The sequence below is a fragment of the Mobula birostris genome, chromosome 15, assembly GCF_030028105.1.
Source record: "Mobula birostris isolate sMobBir1 chromosome 15, sMobBir1.hap1, whole genome shotgun sequence".
In the NCBI taxonomy this organism is placed as follows: Eukaryota; Metazoa; Chordata; class Chondrichthyes; order Myliobatiformes; family Myliobatidae; genus Mobula; species Mobula birostris.
The window spans coordinates 38,359,090-38,380,697 of NC_092384.1; the positions used below are offsets into that span (position 1 = coordinate 38,359,090).

Sequence of the window (21,608 nt, forward strand, 5' to 3'; positions counted from 1 at the left end):
TAATTTTGCCCGTGCCTTACTCCTGCCCAAAGAGATTCTTCAGAATGGGAGAGAGAAAAAAAGCAATGGAGCTGGGTGATGAAGAATCAGAGAACATCTAACACCATCCATATTAAAGCCAGGGTCTAGGTAAAGATATAGAGTGTACTTTCAGAAACCCTTCTCCCCCTTTGGCACACAGCACTCAAGAGGTTAGGAAGGGTCCTGTTCTGTACTAGAGATTGCAATTGTGCATTGGGCAGCTGGGGTTAAAACTGCATTTACCCCACTAACTGATATCATACATTGGTTACTCCAATTTCATTTCACTCCAATACTGAAAATGTGTGTAGAAGCACATGAAACAAAAGGAGAACCCTCGGGCTGCATCGAAATGTCCTCATCCTTGTGCATGCGATGGAATGACAAAGGAAAGAGAGACTTGGAGCCAACCTTAATATGGGCTGGCATTAGACTGGTTTGTTTGTGTGAGATATGTAAGTCACATCCATGGAGATTATTCGATTCTGGTCTAAGTCCAACTTGTTTATTCACTAGAAAGAATCAGGATGTAAATTGGAGCAGGGAAATGAGCTGGTGCTTGTCTAGTTTGCTTATTTTGTTTGAAAAGGTGTAGCGTAAGATGGGCCTTCTTACAGAAATGTTGATTTGAAAGCAATGTGTACAGATATGCTGCTTTTGTATTCTGGTGTTTCTCTATGCGGGAGCCAAGTGCCAGCGCATGGGTCCAGTGCATCTGGCGGTTGCCCCAAAATAAACTTGTTGAATTTGTTAAGACCATTACAGAGCCAGGTCTTTCCTCCCACTGGTCTCTACAAATCTGACACACTGTCTTTGGGCTTGCTGCAGGCTGCACAGGACCCATGGCATCGGGAGCTGGCAGCACTAACGTAATATAACAGCAACATAGAAGGAGTTATAATGTAAGCCAAACCTGTAGGGATGCATCTTACTAACAATAGCTGCTTGCTTCATTATTCTAACGCATTTTAAGTATTCAAAGGAATCCAGGTCATGCGATCTTGAAAGTATGAATTGTTTTTATGCTTTGTCAAATACTGTTCTATTGCCCATAAAGAAAGACCAAGCTGTTTACTTTTGAAAGGTTATTTGATTTTCCATTGTTCTCCTCTGCAGCATATAGTGTGTCATTGAATCTTTTTGTCTCTACCCCATAGTAGTCAGTTTAAGTAGCAGTCCATTGGTGAAAGCATCTCCCACCGAAGGGAATGGGTAGTCATAATGAAGCTGGCACTTCTATTAGCCCACTGTGTTCGGAGAGATTGCTGTGGAAATACTTTATTGGCACAATCTGATCAGCTGAGTAACAGCAGTTCAAATAGACCCATTATGCCAGCAGATGATGTCAACTGATACGGGGTCTTAAAAGCTTTGCTAGTCTGATGTAAGTGACTGTGAATTGCAAGGAACGCGTACAATATTTTTGCTATTTTTTAAATAATAGCTGAATGATTCAAGCTCACAGCTCCCACTCAGTTGCAGTGTTAACTGCTTTCTTGCAGTTCAGGGCTATACGTGACATCATATCGAATATAGTTTGGGTCACACAGGAAAATTGGGGTGAGCCTTGGTGCCATTTCCTGCAAGGAACACAGGGTCATATCCATTGGCCCATTAACAACCAACAGGGGATGCATTCTCAATCAGATGTCCAGCTGTTAAGGCCTTTTTCCCAGGAGACTGGCATCCAGATGGTGTTGTTTGAATTTGGCTCCCTGGGGATAATCCCGTATGTGCTTGGAAAACTCATTCACCACATGTTCTTCCTCCCCTCTAGTTTCAAATGGACTTTTGATCTCACCCCCTTCTGTCTCCCACTACTCTTTGCAGGAAACATTATTACGACCCCCCAGTAAGCAAAGTCTATGTAAAAAGTCAGCACTGTTTTGTCTGCAGTGCTATGGAATTTTTAAATCCAGCTCCCAGATGGGAAAGTGGATATAATATTGGTGGTCCCATTCCTCCTTCTTGCTGAGCTGACTGTACAGATTTGAAACAGCTCACAGACTTGTGCTGAATATTACAGTGACATTCTCTAGAGAATAAACTTTGCTTTCAGAGCCGGTCTGCTTTGATTTAAGAAAAAGAGCATCATCTTCAACAACGTCTGTAAAACCAGCTAACTACCAAGAGCGGGCTTTGAATTACATAGTGTGTATTCTTTGCATGGAATAATTAGATGATTTTCTTTCAAATGAAGGCCAAGTGCCCAGCAAGCCTCGATTTCCTGTTGCAGCTTAGGAGTACTTGAAATTCTGGAGAGCATGGAAGTCCACAGAGGATTCAGTCCTTCCGAATTCCAACCGTTTGGTCAGTCCAGAGCATTCAAATAATCTATGCAGAACCTGCTGAGAAAATCTGCTTGAATGAGAGGGGAGTGGGTCAGCAGATCATACAAAGTAAAAATCCACCGTTGCTTGATGATATTTTGATGAGGATTACTTGAATTTGGGAGCAAACGAGCTTGATGGAAATGATTTTTCTGAACTGCTGTTGAAAAAGGCAGTGGAGGATTTTTGCTAAATTGGTGAGAATGCACAAATCTATTGTATTCATTGCCATTTCAAGCATGTTTATTCATACAGACTCAAAATGCTTCTAATATGTGAACTGTTCACAAGGTTGGCATTGCAGTGATAATTGCATAACAATCAGAATCAGGTTTAATATCACTGGCATATGCCTTGAAATTTGTTGTTTTGCAGCAGCAATACATTGCAATACATAATAAAAATTATAAATTACAATGGGAAAACGGATAAAAAAATCAGCAGTGCAAAAAGAGAGGGAAAAGACACTGAGGGAGTAATCGTGGGTTCATTGTCCTTTCAAAAATCTGATAGTGGAGGGGAGTATGTGTCTTCAGGCTCCTGTACTTCCTCCTTGATGGTAGCAATGAGAAGAGGGCATGTGCTGGGCGAAGGGGGTCCTCAATGATGGATACCACCTTTTTGATGTAGCGTCTTTTGAAGGTGGGTGCTGGGGAGGCTAGAGCCCATGATGACGCTTTCTGGAGCTTTTTCTGATCCTGTGCAGTGGCCACTCCATACCAGATGGTGATGCAATCAGTCAGAATGCCCTCCACAGTGTATTTATAGGAGGTTGCGAATGACTTTGGTGACACACCAGTTCTGCTCAAACTCCTAATGAAATATAGCCGTTGTTGTGCCTTTTTTGTAACTGCATCCATACGTCGAGCCCAGGATAGATCCTCAGAGATGTTGACAGCCAAGAACACGAAACTGCTCACTCTTTCCACTGCTGATCCCTCGATGAAGTCTGGTGTGTGTTCCCTTCACTTCCCCTTCTTGAAGTGAGCAAGGAATTCCTTGTTCTTACTGATGTCGAATGCGAGACTGTTACTTCGACACCCATCAACCGGCTGATGTATCTCGCTCCTGTACTCCTCCTCCTCACCATCTGAAATTCTGCCAACTATAACTGCGCTGTCGGCACATTTGCCGATGGCGTTTGAGCTGTGCCTCGCCACACAATCGGTGGGTGTAGCGAGAGTAGGGTAGTTGGCTGAACACGTGTCCTTGAGGCATGCTGATGTTGATTGTCAGTGAGGAGGAGATGTTATTTCTGATCTGCACAGACTGTGGACTCCTAGTGAGGAAGTCCAGCTTCAGAGGGAGGTACAGAGGCCTTTGGAGCTTAATGATCAGAACTGAAGGCATAATTGTGCTGAACGCTGAGTTGTAGTCTATAAACAGCAGCCTGACATGGGTATTACTACTGTCTAGGTGATCCAAGGCTGAGCGGAGAGCAAGTGAGATTGCATCCGCTGTAGACCTACTGTGGTGATAGGTAAATTGGATTAGGTCCAGATCCTTGCTTAGGCAGGAGTTGATTTTAGCCGTGATCAACCTCTCGAAGCGCTTCACCACAGTAGATGTGAGTGTCACTGGGCGGCAGTCTTTGAGGCAGCTCTCCCTGCTCTTCTTGGGCACTGTTATGATTGTCACCCTTTTGTAGCAGGTGGGAACCTCTGACTGCAGCAGTGAGAGATTAAGGACGTCCTTGAACGCTTCTGCCAGTTGGTTGGCACATGTTTTCTGAGCCCTACCTGGTACACCATCAGGGCCTGACGTCGCCCTCCGAGACAGAGATCACAGGGTCACCAGATGCTGCAGGGATTTGCACAGGTGTAGTTTATTCTCCCTTTCAAAACGTGTATAAAAGGCAGTGAAGCATCACAGCCATTCATGATGTTAGGTTTTGCTTTATAGGAAGTAATGGCCTGCAAACCCTGCCAGAGAGACAGATTCTGTCTCTAATCTCTAACGGGATTGTTCTGTCACCCCTTAAAATAGCCTTCCATAGATCATACCTGGATTTCTTGTGTCGTTCTGGATCACCAGTCTTGAAGGCCACAGCTCTAGCCCTCAGCAGACTGCGAATCTCTTGGTTCATGCACAGCTTTTGCCTTGGGTACGTCTGGTGTGTCCTTGAAGGAACACACTCATCCACATAGGTCTTGCTGAAGTTGGTGACGACTGTGTGTATTCATTCAGACTTAGTGGTCTAATAGTCCCTGAATATTGTCCAGTCCACTGATTCAAAGCAGTCCTGTAAGCACACCTCCACTTCACTTGACCGTACCTTCTTGGTCCTCACTACTGGAGCTGCAGTCTTTAGTCTCTGTCTATGCGCTGGGAGTAGAGGTAGAGCCGGGTGGTTGGACTTTAAAGTGTGGGCGAGGGGTAGCACAGTAAGCGTGTTTAATGGTGATACAACAGTGGTCCAGTGTGTTGGCTCCTCTGGTTCCACAGGTGATATTTGGTGATAGTTGTTCAGAGACTTCTTCAAGCTGGCCTGGTTGAAATCCCCTGCAATAGTAGGGAAGGCATCAGGGTGCGCAGTTTTGTGCCTGTTGTAATGTTTCTAGTCAATTAAGGTTATTTTATAAGTACTTCAATTTGTATCCTTAGATTTCTACAGATGACTTTGGAAGTGAAAATGAAGCATGTTTTAAAATACTAAAGCAATTAATTTGCTCAGTTTACTGCCCAACAGTTGAGTGTGAGGGTTTGCTTTGAAAAACATTTTAACAGTGCTGGTTTCGGGGAGCAGTTGTTGATTAGCTTTCGGCTCTAACCCAGAGGTTTGGCAGTGATAGAAGTCTGGTTAAATGGAGAATAACAGCTGCATAAGTGTGTGGTTTAATGAAAAGCTTTTCTCCACATCCCTGCTCAGCAGACTCGAAGTAATGACATTAGACACATTTACTTTGAGGACCTGAGCATTGCTGCTTCGCAATTAGCTGCTGATATCTCTTACAAGAGAAGATCTGCAGATGCCGGAAATCCCACCACCAAACCCATCTTTCCCACTTTCCCTTACTCACTCTTCCTTCATTTAGTCCTGACGAAGGGTCTTGGCCTGAAACGTCGACTGCACCTCTTCCTAGAAATGCTGCCTGGCCTGCTGCGTTCACCAGCAACTTTTATGTGTGTTGCTTTTTCCCACTTTCTGCTTTCTGTAGGGGTTGCTCCCTACGCGACTCCCTTGTTCATTTGTCCCTCCCCACTGATCTCCCTCCTGGCACTTATTCTTGCAAGCGGGACAAGTGCTATACCTGCCCCTACACCTTCTCCCTCACTACCATTCAGGGCCCCAAACAGTCCTTCCAGGTGAGGCGGCACTTCCCCTGTGAGTCTGTTGGGGTCATATCCTGTGTCCGGTGCTCCTGCTGTGGCCTCCTGTATATCGGTGAGACCTGATGTGGGTTAGGAGACCGCTCTGCCGAGCACCTATGCTCCGTCTGCCATAAAAAGTGGGATCTCCCACTGGCCACCCATTTTAATTCCACTTCCCCTTCCCATTCCGGTACGTCCATCCATGGCCTCCTCCACTGTCGTGATGAGGATCAACACCCTATATTCTCTACTCGTGTTGAGGAGTCTCGGCCCAAAATGTCAGCTTCAGCTGTGCTCTTTTCCGTAGATGCTGCCTGGCCTTCTGAGTTCCTTCAGCGCTGGGTGTGTGTTGCTGATGTCTCTTGGGGCTGTTGGCCACTCCCCGACATAGATCACATATCCAGCCACTGCTAACCACTCCCAACACTTAGCACCTTCCTCCACCACTGTCCCTTCCTCTCAGTGCCTCCCAATCAGAATTGCTACAGCCAATATCAATGACTCTAAACTGTAGGGTAGCTATCTCAACACCAGTGACTCTACCCCTGCTCCATACAACCCTAAATGCCCAAGTTTCTCCTTGGAAGATTTCCTCCAGCAGCTTTTCTGAACCTTAGAATTTTATTAAGCTAAAAGCAACAGTTAACTGCTAATTCAATAATTTCATTGTGACTAAGGATATAGAATTTATACCACACAATTTACTAATCAATCTATAATCTGGACTGCAAAAATAAAGAGCTTAGTTAATTCAATTCGTGTTAGACAGGAACAGAAAAAAATCATGTTATGTAAATAAAGCTGGCTGTGCTATGTAACTTCGAGGAACACCAGGGAAGATCAAAGATATAGAGACACAAAGATTTAACAGTTCAGCTTTCAAATATAGGTGTTAGGAAGTGTTGTTATGTTGCCTTACTCTTTTCATTCAGAATCTGAGTCCCACAATACTTAATATTCTACATGCATTGCTGATTTGAACAGCAGGTTTGAGCAATGTGTAGGTTGCTGCAAGAATACCAGTTAGATACTTGTAATGGTGTCTGACAATCAAGCTGATAAGTGTGTTTACGAAGGATGCGCATTGTCGGGAACTTTTCCCTGTGAACTGAGTGCCTGTTTATAGGGCAGACAAGAAGTGAAAATATAATGTCAGCGTTGTAGTTAGCGCAACGCTGTAACCGCTCGGGACATTGGAGTTCAATCCTGGCGTCCTCTGTAAGGAGTTTGCATGTCCTTACACCCAGGTTTCCCCTGGGTGCTCCGGTTTCCGCCCACAGCCCAAAGACAAACCGGTTCGTAGTCTCATTGGTCATTGTCTATTGTCCCATGATTAGGCCAGGGTCAAGTTGCTGGGTTCTTGGTGGCACAGCTGGAAAGGCCAGAAGGGTCTATTCCATGCTGTAAATCTAAATCAAAATAAATAACTTTGTAAGTTATCATGCTCTTTTAATTATTTTATTTGGTTCATATAGACTTATGAGCCAAGCACGGAAAAGAGTACAGTTGATGTTTCAGACGGAGACCTTTCATCAGGACTGGAGAAAAGATGAGGATTCAGAGTTAGGAGGTGGGGGAGGGGAGAAAGGGACCCTCAACCACACTCAGGTTGGAGGAGCAACACCTTCTATTCCATCTGGGTAGCCTCCAACCCGATGGCGTCAACATCGATTTCTCGAACTTCCGGTAATGCACCCCCATCCCCTTTCACTATTCCAGCTTTCCATTTCCCTCTCTCACCTTATCTCCTTGCCTGCCCTTCACCTCCCTCTGGTGCTCCTCCCCCTTTTCTTTCTTCCATGGCCTTCTGCCCTCTCCTATTAGATTCCCCCTTCCCCAGCCCTGTGTCTCTCTCACCAATCAACTTCCCAGCTCTTTATTTCACCCCTCCCCGCTCCTGGTTTTACCTATCACCTTGTGTTTCTTCCTCCCCTCCCCCCACCTTCTCACTCTGGCTCGTCATCTTGTTTTCTCCCATCCTGATGAAGGGTCGTGGCCCAAAACATTGACTGGACCCTTTTCCATAGATGCTGCCTGGCCTACTGAGTTCCTCCTGCATTTTGTGTGTGTTGCTTTGATGCCCAGCACCTGCAGATTTTCGTTGTTTGTGATGAACTAAGAGACCATTTGCGTGTGATGACCATTGATAATTATTCTGAGGGAATGTTTCATCGCAGGGGCAAAACACTTTGCGTATTCCATTTCTGGCCGTCCTTCCGGATGAATCACAATCAGAAGGAATCCTGGCATTTTTGCTCCACTGCTCCAGCAGTGCATTGTTGAACCATTGACTGACACCAGCAAATCAACAAACTGGAGCTTAGATTGAGTTGGTCTGTTAGCTTTGCTATTTAGTACCTTACCTGAGGAATCATTCGGGGAGTTGCTCCTTCCATTATTAGAAGGGGACCCCAGCGGTGAGAAAAAAGTATATATATTACGGTAGACATAAGCGGGCAAAAATGAACGTTTGAGAAAGAGTTTAGCGCATTCATTAGCTAACAAACACAATGTTCATGACCCTCTTTCTGCAATGAATGAGGGAACAGGTTTATGATCTTCTATAACTTCTGGTAGCTCATGTAACTGACATAGATTGTGAGGAAATAACTAATTATTATTATCTTCAGGAGTGGCACGCTAATCATGAAGGAAGAAATATTAATTCATCAGGTAGGTGCTAAAATATTACATGATTCAGGAAAGGATTATCTTTGTTCTTACCTTCCACCCACCAACCATATTATCTACTACAGTGTACTGCATTTGAAACATCACCTCAGTGCCAGAAACATCAGTACACTGCTCCATTTTCAGCATCCCAAAGAGATCATTCCTTCTCTGATGGTTTACTCTTCCATTTCCATCAATACGCACTAAAAATACTGTTTTAGAATTGCACCCTGAGAAAGCAACCAATAAGTTATTGCTACACCCTGAATGCTTTTATAAGTTCCAGAATTCTACAAAGATAACCAGGTGTCTATGATCTGCGGTGATTAAAGACATACACTGGCTTCTCACAGGCAACACGAAACACCCACTATGTCTGTTTGATTATCTTTCCTGTGCACACACATTCAGGCATCTGTTCATAACTTCTGCACTGGTTTGTTGTCTACATATTCTTTATTGTACAACAATCTGTTAACTTTAAAGAAGTTGCAGTTTATGATTTGTTTTGATAACTATATTAGAAATCTGGCACCTAAGAAGAGCTGCTCAGCTTAGCTGCTGCTGCTGTGATGAAATCACAGATGATCTTATTTAGCTTGGCCAAAGCATCACCACCCTGGAGGATGACACTGCCCAGCGATTCAACAAGACCAGGCACATAAATACAATGGCAACAATCATGAGTCAGAAGCTGTGTGTCCTCAGCTCCTGATGCTGAAAGTTTTTCCGCTGTCCGCAATTTAGGAGCTTATAAAACTGCTGAGAGGTTGAGTGAGAGGTGGGGTATAGGCTAACGCAGGGCGACCAGGATATAAACTGTAAACAACGTTATTTGGTCAATGAGTGAATGGGAACAGTTAGAGATCGACAGCAGGCAAAGAGTATGAAAGGGTTGTGAATTGTGTACCATCCATTACCTGTCTAATCAGAAACAGCATTTCTCAGAATTGGTGGCACCTGGGAAGCCACAACATGTACCCTCCCTGCAAGTCAATGCTATCCGGACTTGGTAAAATATTGCTTGCACTTCATCATTGCCATGCCTAAGCAGAGTCATAGAATTATACAGAATAGAAACAGGTCATTTGGCCTACCTAACACATACAAAAAGTTGGAGAAACACAGCAGGTATGGAAAGCAATAAAGAGTCACACTTCAGGCCAACACTCCTCATCAGGACTTATCTCGTCAGTGCTGAGTAAATTGTCCACCTGAGCAGTGTTATTTCCTGCATTTAACCCATAACCCTCTCAATCTTTCCTACCTGCCTCTATAGTTTCCTTTGGAAGCTTGTTCCCGTATGTTCACCACCCTCTTGGTGAAAACATTGACCTTTGGGTCCCTTTTAAATCTTTGCCCTTTCACCTTAAAGCCACACCTTGTAGTCTTAGACTCGCCTAGCCTGGAAAAGAGAAAGACAGAGACCATTCACCTTACCTATGCCTTTCAAGATTTTCTTTATCTCTATAAGGCGTCCTTCAGCCTCCTATGCTCTAGGAAATAAAAAGTCCCAGCTTATTCAGCAACATACACAAAATGCTGGAGGAACTCAGCAAGTAAGGGGAATAAACAGTCGATGTTTTGGGCTGTGACTTTTTATCAGGACTGGCAAGGAAGGGGATGGAAGCCAAAATAAGGTGGGGCGGGGGAAGGAATACAAGCTGACAGATTATATCTCAGACCCTCCAGTCCTGGTAGTGTCCTTGTCAATCTTTTCTGTATCCTTTCCTAAATCCTGGAACTCTCTGTAACACAGCCCTCTGGGAGTTCCGTCACCAGAAGGGCTTCAGTGCTTTAGAGTGGCCGCTCACCAGTCACCATGAAAGATTGCAAAGAACATTTATAAGGATGGTGCTGGGACTTCAGGACCTAAGTTACAGAGAAAGGCTGAATAGGTTTGGACTTAATTCTCTGGAGCGCAGGAGAATGGGAGAAAATCTTATAGGTTATTATAAAATTATAAGGGGTATAGATAGGCGGAATGCATGTAGTCTTTTTCACCGAAGGTTGGGTGAGACTAGGACTAGAAGTCATGGGTTTCTCATGAAAGATGAACTATTCTGAGAGAGAACTTCAGAGAGTGGTACGATTGTGGAATGAACTGCTGGTGAAGGTGGTAGATATGGGTTCAGTTGTAATATTTAAGAGAAGTTTGGATAGGTACATGGATGACAGGGATGAGGAGGGCTATGGTCTTGGGGGCAGGTAGATGGGACTAGGCAGAAGACCAGGTTGGCATGGACTAAATTTGCCAAAGGGCACGTATCTGTGCTGTAGTACTCTAGGATTTTATGACTCTTTGACCTTGTCAAAAGCAGTTCTGAATCTGCAATAATCTACAGACCAAGCTCGTGTTGCCCAAATGTTGAAAAATAATCATTAAATCAAAACTCAGCTCCATTTATAGGCATTTTAATCAAATTATTTAAGGCTTGACCACAAGTGAGCTAATGAAAACATACACTCAATTTTTATTGAATTTTCCTTTGTTTTCTTATTGTAAATAAACAGGACAGTTACATAGTGAACAGATTCTTCTTTCAATTATGCACAGAACATTTGCAAATTGATTCTTTTTCTGTGTAAATAGAAAATGGTGTGTTTTGGTATAGTATGGAACAATGCATGTAAAATCAATTTTTTTTAGGTTTTGTGATTTTTCTTGGTAATGAGTTGTGGGAGGTATTTAATTTGCAGTCAGCTGCAGTCTCGCACGAACGCAGTTGACCAAATGCTGACAGTATAAGGTATTGCGGGAAAGGTCAAGAACGTAATTAACACAACCGTCTTGGAGAAGTGGAATCATGTAATATTCAAAAATATCTAGAAAGATCAAAATCAGGCAGCATGAGATTAACCCTTGAATATATGATTATCTACTGAAAAAAAAAGAGTCAGAGGTAATCTCTGAGAAAGATGTAAATCTGAACTGTTGACAATGATGTGTGAAAAACTCGTGGGTTCACTATCTGATGTGGAAGTGTGTCAGGAATAATCAACTGCTCTGATAAAATAGCTGATCATCTTTGACAAACTTGGTATTGATTGGTGGAGTGAGATTGAGGTAACACAGTCAGATGTGACATGAACCATCAGTGGGACATAGCATGAGATAAGGCGCAAGCTGGCAGGCAGTAAAGGAATGAAGAGATAAAGAAAAAGCTGCTACAGTCTTGCCTGACTAGGATCAGGCACCCTTTGGTGCTCATTAGAAAATGCAGTAATTCAGAAGGAGGATGATGGCTCCAGTGGTTTCGTGCTCAGCTGCAAACCACACCAATCTATGTTCTGATTCCAAGGGATGTCTGTCACTCAAACTTGTTTGCCTTGGAGGTTGAATCTTCATTTTCCTTAGGTGAGCTGCTAGAGAAGATGTATTACAAGACTGATTTTTGCCATGGGGAAGAGATAAAATATGCGGACGTATCCAGTTTGAATTGTCTACTGCAGGGATGATCTAGGCTCTTAGACAGGGCTCTGCCTGCTCAATGCATTCTGCTCTGAAGTAATAATATACTTACTTGAGAGATTGGTATAGTTGGCATGCTGCATGCCTCCTAATTGTGGAGAGATCTTGCTATACAGTGGCTTTTAGCTGGTTATATGTAGGCGGCCTTCTCTGCAACCTTCACTACTGTGAGTACACAGTCTGCGTGCAGTCCTTTCTTCTATTGTCTAGCTTAATAGGCTGGCCTCTCCTGCTTTCATACTTACAAATCCAGTTATAACCAAGAACGTAATTGCTCGTGTCCCCACACTGTTACTTCAGAGTCCCCCAGGAGTAATACTTGATTTCTCATTGATTTACATGGTGAAAGGAACCGCGGATGTCCAGTTCCACACGTGCACTGAGGCCATGTACCCCTCCATCTCTTACATGCCCTCTGTTATTGCTGTATCATCAAACTGCTCTTCGGACATTCATTCCTCAATGAGTCATGGTTTGCTCAAGGTGAACTTTGTGAAGACCAAAGTCTTCAGCCATGAACAGAGGTGCCCAAGCCAACTGCTCCATCTCCTTACCAACCTCGAGCTCTGATTTAACTTTCAACCTTGGTATTATAACAGAACATTGTGGATACCAGAAGGCTGACATAAAATCAGTAAATGCTGAGAACACAGCCAATTAGACAGCTTATTTGGAGGGTGAACATTTCGAATGTTGATGTTTTGTCAGATCTGGGATGAAATAGGAATAAACCGAATTCTAAGATTTAGGGAAAGCAGGGACAGAAGAACAAAAAGGAAAGCCTGCGATTGAAAGATAGAGAGCAAATGACAAGTGATGGCATGTCAGTGCAAAGTGAAAGAAGGTAGGAGGAAGATGTCAGTCTGCAGGAAGTCTACTTGAAGGATATTCGAATCGACCAGAGGAATGTGAAATGAAAGCTGAAGATTTGGAGCCGTAAGCTGAACATGTTGATTAATTAAAGATTTTTAATTCTAGAATCTGGTGAAGTTTCTCCAGCTTATATTATGCTTTGTTGGAATGGTGTAAGGAACTATCAGTATGGAGATTGAACTGGAGTCCAGAGCTAAAGGGACAGAAATCTTGAAGCTCGGGTGATGAAGGGTTTACCTTATGAGGAATGATTGCGTGATTTGGGTGTACAAGCCGGTGTTTTGGGGAATGAGAGATAATCTTATTGGAAATGTATAAGAGTCTGAGGAGGCTTGCCAGGGTTGATGTTGAGGCCATGATTCCCCATGCATATCCTGGAACACTCTACACCACAGCCCTCTGGGACTTCTCTCACCAGAAGGACTCCAGTGACTTAGTGGCCACTCACCATTCACAGTGAAAATAGTACAAAAAATAAAATTACAAGGATGTTGTTTGTCTCTTGCATTGACTAACGTAGGGAAAAGTAACTTGCTGACTCTTGAAAGTATTCAGTAGCTGCTTTAAGTCACCCTCTAACCAATAAGTGTTCAAGCCACCATGACTACAAGGTAAAGTCTTTAAATGGATGTCTGCAATTACTTGCCCCAACTTCTGGGCATAATATTTACTGGTGTGCTGAAAATATTAGTAGTTTAAACAGTCTTTCTGTCAAGTTTTTAGATTGTTAAATTGAAAAGGTCCTTTTTGATGTGCTATATGTAATATTTTATCAAATTTGATGGATATATTTACTATGACAGTTTGTGGTGAAGGTTTAGACTTGAAATAAAACCTCACTTTGCAGATGCTAACTGACTTGTTGAAAACTTGCAACATTTAGTTTTTAGTTTAGCAGGAAAGAAGTTGCAAGCTTCAGTTTATGTTGTTTGGAATTCTTTTGCATTTAATTAAGTATCACCTTTTTAACTAGATACTTGCATATAATATATTTTAGTCAGTTTACTCATGCCAAGTTGCAAAGAAAGCAACTTACTCTTTTATACCACCATCTAGTGGTATCACCATAATATGTCATGTTCTGACAACAACTGTAAATTTCAAAGTTTAAGAACTTTTCTATTAATTATTCATTTTGTTAAAGGACTTTATTTAAGGTAGTGCTTTCACCAGTCATTTATCAACACAAAATGATGATTCCCAAGATTATTGACTAGGAAGCACTTAATATGAAGAGTGTATAGCATTAAGCAAAGTAATTTGATTTGCAGTCTGCTTTTCAAGGCCTGTTTTACAGAATTGGTTCTTGTCAGTATAAACATGGTTTATAAATTTATAATGTGATTACAGCTATTAAGCTTATAATAACCTATTCACTATACCTTTTGATCCAAGACTATTTAATGTGTGACAACTGAGTTAAGAAATTTCTGAAAATTGAGAGTATTTGGGGATTATTACAAAATATACAAATTAGCTTCTTATTTCATAATTGAGTCTGATAAATTTCAGAAAGTTGCTTCTGCTGTGTTTGTGATTTTCTGTGTTCTTGGGCTACTCTGTTCTTCACATTCTGCAGTAACTCTCCAGTCATTGCATGGAGACACACTCAAGCTTATTTAATGGATTGGAATTATTTTATTGATTGTCCTTCACAGCTATTATAATGCATGTCTAATTCCTATCAGATCGAATTAATGGAATGGTTTCTTTATTTTAAAATATTGTTATTCTAAAACAAAAATTGGGAAGTGGAAAAACGCATCAGCAAATAATAAGTCAGTATAATCTTGTGGTAATTACAGTTTTCTGGTGTAACAGTATCTTTGTCCACAGTGATAATAATAGGTTTATCTTGTGCTTGCTTTCATCCTTTCACAATTTCCTGTCACATAATGCTCTAAGTTATTATTACTTGCTTAGGTGGCAAAAAGTTTTGATTTTCCCAATCCTGCTGAAAAAGAACCAGGCAATGGTTAACTCACCATATTGATCTGAAATAGGTTGACATTTGAAGGAGTGTCAAAATCTCAGTGAAGATTCCCCTGCCCTTAAAGACTGAAGAATTTCAAAGACTGCAACGTCACTGTTTTAACCACTGCTCTCTATGGCAACTACTGTATATTTTAATATTTTATAAAGGGGCAAACACCACAATGTATCCAATTCATGCCATCAAGTAGGATCAAGGATCAATTTTTTTCTTCATGTACATTTACATGTACAGGTCGAGTACCCCTTATCCGAAATTCCAAAATCAGGAAACCTCTGAAATCCAAAATTTTTTTTGAGCCCTGACATGACATCACGAATGGAAAATTCGTCAAGATGCTGGGAAGATTCCCAGGCGATACGTAGGTCTTTGCACACCACAGACAGTTCTGTGAAGTGACTTCACATGTAATGAACAGAAGTTAATGAAAAACAGAAAAACATGTCAAAAAGTGGAAAATGAAGAGTTCGATTGTGTATTGAAAGAGTGGATTCGTCAACGATAAATTGAACATTTTCCGCTTAATGGTATGCTGATCACGAAACAAGTAAAGATCTATCATGACAAACTGAAAATTGAAGGTGATTGTGAATATTCAGTAGGCTGATGTTGAAATTTAAGAAAAGGCACTGCATTAAATTTTTAAAGATTTATGTTGATAATGGGTGGTGGGGTGAAGATACATCTCTACAAAGGAGGTGTCAGGTGCTCCTTCCCCCCTGCTAGCCTGCAGGTCACCTTTGGGCAAGATGTAGCCCCCCCCCACCCCCGATCAGGGTCATGTGAAGCCATGGGAGCAGGTGGTGGATGGTCTATGTCACAAGTCCTGGTTATGCAAGTACCGATGCCAGGCAGACAATCTCTGAAGAGTATTGATAATGATTGGGGTCACCCATCTTGTAAAGACATTGCCCAGAAGAAGGCAATGACAAACCACTTCTGTAGAAAAATTTGCCAGGAGCAGTTGTGGTCATGGAAAGACCATGATCACGTATGTCACATGCCACGGCACACGATGACCAAATGAACAATGTGGTGATAAAGTATCTGCTAATTGCGAAGCAGTAGAGAAATTCATTGATGTGTTTGCTGAGATCGTCACTGATGAAAATCTAACACTCTGAACAGCTGCAGCAGTATATGTGTGATGAACAAGTGTAAGACAAAGATGGCTTGCCAGTAGCACGTAAATTCAGAGTCAGAAATTATGGTGACCCCAAGCTATCTCATTATATATTACAAACTCCAAACAAAATCCGCAACACTTCTGGCCCCAAGCATTTCGGGAAAGGGATACTCAACCTGTATTAGGAATTTGCTGTGGTTGTGACAGTTGTGGGAAGGATTTTGATTTTATTCTATTCACAATGCGTAAGAGATTTTTTGGTTTATTCTCGGAGTTGCACATTTCTGTGGGATTTAACAGCTCAGTATTTTGATTTCAAATGTTAGAAGATTGCAGAGACTTTTTCCATCTGTTGCCTGACTAAAAAGCATTTGGGACTGTTGAAGGCTGCAGAGGACGTGAGGTATTCAGTAGGTTAACCATATAAAGCATTGATAAAGTGGGCCTTTTGCTTTCATCCCAAAACACTGTGCAGGTCAGCAACCTCTTTTTTTTCTCCTCGTGCAGACCATCTGACAGGGGAAGTGCTGTTGCCAGGAAAGGAATTCATCACTTCTGGTAAAGCACGGCATTCTACAACCTTGTGTTTTGAGATTACAATAAAGTGGACTGAAACTTGTGTTTAAATCACAATTTTTTTTTCTGTTCTTAAACTAAATACAAAATTCATGGAATATTTATTTCAGGTTTATGAATGGTTGATATAAAACATTTTAATTTTTTTTGAGGATCAGAAATCCTTACTTTGAGAACAAAGAGTAAATTGTATAAATTGTTAAATTCACTGGCTCTTTCAAGACAGTGTGGCAATATGATATATCTCATTATAATGTAGATTCGTGGTCCTGATTCACCACTGTGGAATTTTTGCACAGTCTATCTTAACTATATCCACTCCAACCTTTTGTTTAATTATAACAGGCTGCCTAATTCTCTGACTGAGCAATGTATAAAATTTAGTTCTGATCTGATTACACAACCTAAGCAGGAAGTACTAAAAAAGTTAGAAATTGTCCTTTGGATTCATTTAGTTTTGTTATTATAAAGTCTACCTGGCTTGTGATTTCCACTTCTCACTCCAGTACCCATGGATCATCATAAATCACTGCAGTTAGATTTGCAAAGCATGTCCAATTGATGAGTGTTAACAGAATTATATTAATAATTGTTTTCCTCACAATTATTAGCTAAAAGAAAATTAACTTCACTTGTATCAGTAAATATTTCAGTGAGTACAAATGGCTTTTGTTTTGTTTTCTTTTACAGATGTTGTGTACAGAGCCTACCCCTGGGACTGTTACTTATTCTGTTTAAGCGTATTTGTGACAATGACCAATCAAATTCACAAATGGTCTCACTCGTACTTTGGTCTGCCTCGCTGGGTAAACGTCCTGCAGGACCTCCATATCATCCTGCCTAGAAAGCATCATCGGATCCATCACATTTCCCCTCATGAGACTTACTTCTGCATTACCACAGGTAAGAGCAGGGCTGTAAATGTACCAGGAATAGAGGTGAAAGACTGTATAGTCAACATTATTCCTGAACCATCACAATTAAATTGAAACAGCAAGTCTTGTTTACAATACGTTTATTGTTTAGTAATTTGCTTATGAATATTTTAGCAGTGGAGTATTAATCTGTAAATTTAATCTCACCCAAAAGTCAAACAATTTTGCTAATATAAATGCTTACTGTGTTAAACAATGATATTGATATGAGACCTGCAGGACGGATTAGAAAATTCATTCATGGCATTTTATTCCTGCTACTGTAGTTACAAAAGAGGAATCAGCCCTTATTCCACACTGAAGAGACATCAAAAGCTGCCTATGTTCTTTCGGGTTTTGTTTTCATGTCTGACGGTGAAATATTGGTGGCTGAATTTAGGTGCGCACAATACATTTATCATTTGCTATTGAAATTCTTGACCAACTCTTGCTAGCCTAAAGGCTTACAACTGAAATAGTACTATTTACTTCTCAAAAGTGAGTGATTATGCTGCCTATTTCCTACCTGCTATAGAATGTTTGGACAAGAATTGATTACTTTCCATCCGCCTGTATGAGCCCATCTTTCATTTTCCAAGCTGAGTGGTGCTGTTGCTAAATGTTCTTTTGTTTCAGAAAAGGCAAGGACTAACTACAACACTTGGGTTATCTGGAGAACTTGTTTCAACCAATAGTTATCTGAAGGAAAAGGGGTTACCATTCTGCTACAAAGGGCAAGTTCTTCCAGGAGCATGGTGCAAGCGGACAAGAATGTGGCAATGGTCATAACCAAACATCTCAGATCAAGGGCATTTGGAGCTTTAATTGTATGTTTCCTATTTGTGATTATAGTTCTTTAATGAAGACCAGGCCTATATTTTACATCCAGAAGCATCCAACTCCAACTTCCAAATTGTTGAGGAAACCAAGCTCACTAACAGCCATTGGAAAAAGTGATGAGTTGTTTTGTAGGACACCAACGATGAGCGTATTTATGAGCAATCCACATGGGAGAGCATCTGTTTCAAGGGAGAATATGGCCTAACAGCCCTCATCTCTCTCAGGAATGATATGTTCTCAGTTCTCAGTAAGCAACACTCTCCACGTTGAATTATTAATAGCCTACTGTCAGTAGTAACAAATAGACTCGAATAAAGCAGAACCAGTAGAAAACAAGAAAAATTGGCTGCACAGGGATCAATCAGAGGCTTGAGGTAGCCTTGTAAAACTGCTTCTTAGTTACAGTGTTTCAAAAAAAATTTGTTAAAACGGACATGCTTTCATGTCTTTTGTTCAGTTTCATTTGTGTTAGAGTTATCATGAAAGCCTGCTTCAAAATTGGATCAGAATATTCCACAATACACCAAAAATGCAAGTGCCAGCAGGTTATTTATTATTCTAGTACCATAGCAGAAATGCTATCTTGATCAGTAAAGCTGTTTATTTCCTGTTTTAGCACATTCATTCTCAATTATTAAATAATTGATTGTAGTTAAATGATAACATTTGGATGTTTTCTCATTGAGAAATGCAGCCACGCTTTTCTAAGTTATTCATGCAGTGATGAGGTAGACATGTTGGGTACATGACAAGATGTATAGAGAGGTGTTTCAGATTGCATCCTTCAATAAACAAGATTTCTTTGCTGTCATACTTAACAATCAGACACCAAAACATCAGTGTTCTCTGCTAGGAGCCCCTTTAGATGTATACCGCAACGAATATAGTTGTGGTGTTTCTGGTTTATCACTCTGTTATTCTTCGTGCTTTGTAATATCCATTTCTCTGAAACCCCATCAACCCTGATATTCTCAAGGCCAGACAAACTACTCTCAGATTACAATATTTACTCAGCTTGACCACACTGGCTTTATTTCTGTCATATTTTCATTTATTTTTCATGTAAATTTAATGTATAATTAATGTTCCAAATTGATAGAATTTGTCAGGCTGTATGAAAGAACAGTACCGTGCTACATTTGTACACTCTAATATTTAGAGTTCAATATTGATTTAGGCTTCTTTGCCATTCTGGCGTTCCTCAGATGTTTTTGGAGAATTGTATAGATCTACCCATTTTAAAGGCCAAAGATCTGTTATAGTCAGGAATTTGTTTGTCCTCTTCCAGGCTTGGAAACTAATATGGAACTTCTGAAACCCAAAGAGCAACTTTAGAAGGCAGAGAGAGAGATTCCCAAAAGCTGACAACCTGAAATCCTTGGACAACAAATACTTAAGAGACTAATTCATCTTTTGGAGATAATATTATTTAATTTTTTTTTTGCTTTTTCTGCTAAAAACTAAAATTGACATAATATGAGATTGCGGCTGTACCTGAACCTCACGTAAAACTAACATCTGCAAGAACTCTGTGGCTCAGACAACATCTGTGGACGCTTCAGTGTTTGGAAAAGTGCATGTGCAAATTTTGACGTGGTGTACTTAGATTCTTTTAAAATGGGAAATAAATTCTGATGATGTGCAATTTATTACCTGGGAGAATCTGATCTAATGATCCCACTGAGGAAAATTACATCTTTACACATTTTGGTACTTTTCTAATATTTGGAAATCTGCTTTGATGTGTCAATTGAAGCCAAATAAACTAAAAAAAAGTTTTTTTTCATATGATTTGTGAGTTGGAGATCATTGGAAGTTTATGTACAGTTGATATATGCGGTGGTGTACAAACATAAGGAGTAAGCCATTCGACCTCTCAAGCTTGCCCCAGCATTCAGTTTGATCTTGGCTGATCTATTCTAAACCTCATCTCCTGTTATATGTTTCTTGTAGCCACAATTCCCTTGTGTGCTGATATCATGACCTACTGAGATCTGATAGGTGGTTGTTAGCTTGTAATTCTTTCGAGCTCTTTCAGTGCAGGAAGATGTCTCACTTCATTTAAATTAGGAGGATTCAACATAATCATGTCCAAGTAACTTTTGACCCAGGCTTTCCTCTGACATCCAGCTCTGTGTTGACCAAACGTACAGAAGATTGGTGACCTCTCCATACCAGGCCCAGGGGGAATCACACTCAATCCATTTCACAAAGACATCTCTTGCAGACTGAGTGAATCCAGAGAGATGGCAGTGTTTTGCAGAAGTACAAGGGTCCATTTACCACCACCCCCCCAACACTTGAACCTGTAATCTGAGCGTGGAGCAGTGGTGACTGAAGTGGAGAGGACCAACAGTTAAGGTAGTGAGAAGTCCCTTAATGATCTAGTCCAATGATTTTTCTTTCAGAATTAGGAAAAGTTAGAAATAAAGATTTTTAAGATGTAAGAATAAGCAAAAAGGGAGAAAGGAACGTTGTGCTTGGAAGGCAAGGAAACTGCAAGGAGATGGAGGATGTAGACGAGACAGGTAAAGAAATAAAGGACTGGTGGTGACGAAGTGTGGATGGAAGAAGCGGAATCATCATCGAGTCATAGAGGGTTACAGCACAGTAACTGGCCCTTTGGCCAATCTAGACATGCTAAAATATTATGTTGCCTGATCTGCACCTGGATCACAGCCCTCCACAACCCTCCCATCCACGTACTTATCCAAATTTCTCTTAACTCTTGAAATTGAACCCACATCCACTACTGCTGGCAGCACTCACTATCTTCTGAGTAAAGAAGATACCCCTCAGATTCTCCTTAATTGTTTCACCTTTCACCCTTAACCTATGACTTCTAGTTTGAATTGAATTGAATGATCTTTATTGTCATTATACATAGGTACAATGAAACTCCATTTGGCTTCCTCTCAGGCAATTAAATAAAGCGGTAGATAAAAACAAGACAGTAATAGAAAAGCGGTATTAAATAAGTTGCGGCAGCGCTAGAATATCACAGTAATGCACAAAGTGCCGTTAGTGCAAGTACTTGGAGACCTTGTGTGTGCATGTGTGTGCTCACAGTTTCAGTCATTGTTCTGTGGGAGTGCTGTGATGGAGGCCACAGCTCTGGGATAGAAGCTGTTCCTCAGTCTATTTGTTCTGGTTTACTCAACCTCAGTGGAAAAAGCCTGCTTTCATTTACCCTGTTTATATCGTTCATAATCAAATCCATCAAGTCTCATCTGAAATTACAAATGAGAAAATCTGAAATAAATACAGAAAATGCTGGTGGTGTTCATTGTCTGAAATTGTAGAAGTCAGTGTAGAAAGGCTGCAATCTTTCATTTTAAGTGTCAACAGAAGAATGTAACAGGCTGACGACTGAGTGGGGACTGAGGAGAGATTTAAAGTGACAGAAAACTTGAAGGTTAGGATCTAACTTGTGGATCCCTACTTTGCATTTGGTCTCCCAGGGTAGAGAAGACCTCAT

The 21,608-nt window shown here is 41.1% G+C and overlaps 1 protein-coding gene across 2 annotated transcripts in view; it reads left to right on the forward strand.

The window, feature by feature from the left end:
- LOC140210558 (plasmanylethanolamine desaturase 1) overlaps positions 1 to 21,608 on the forward strand; it is a 170,666-nt gene that overhangs the window by 138,062 nt on the left and 10,996 nt on the right. For both annotated transcript variants that reach the window (XM_072279618.1, XM_072279617.1), the window contains one exon: positions 17,067 to 17,279. In XM_072279618.1, the coding sequence (XP_072135719.1) occupies positions 17,067 to 17,279 (213 nt within the window). The remainder of the gene's footprint in view (positions 1 to 17,066; positions 17,280 to 21,608) is intronic.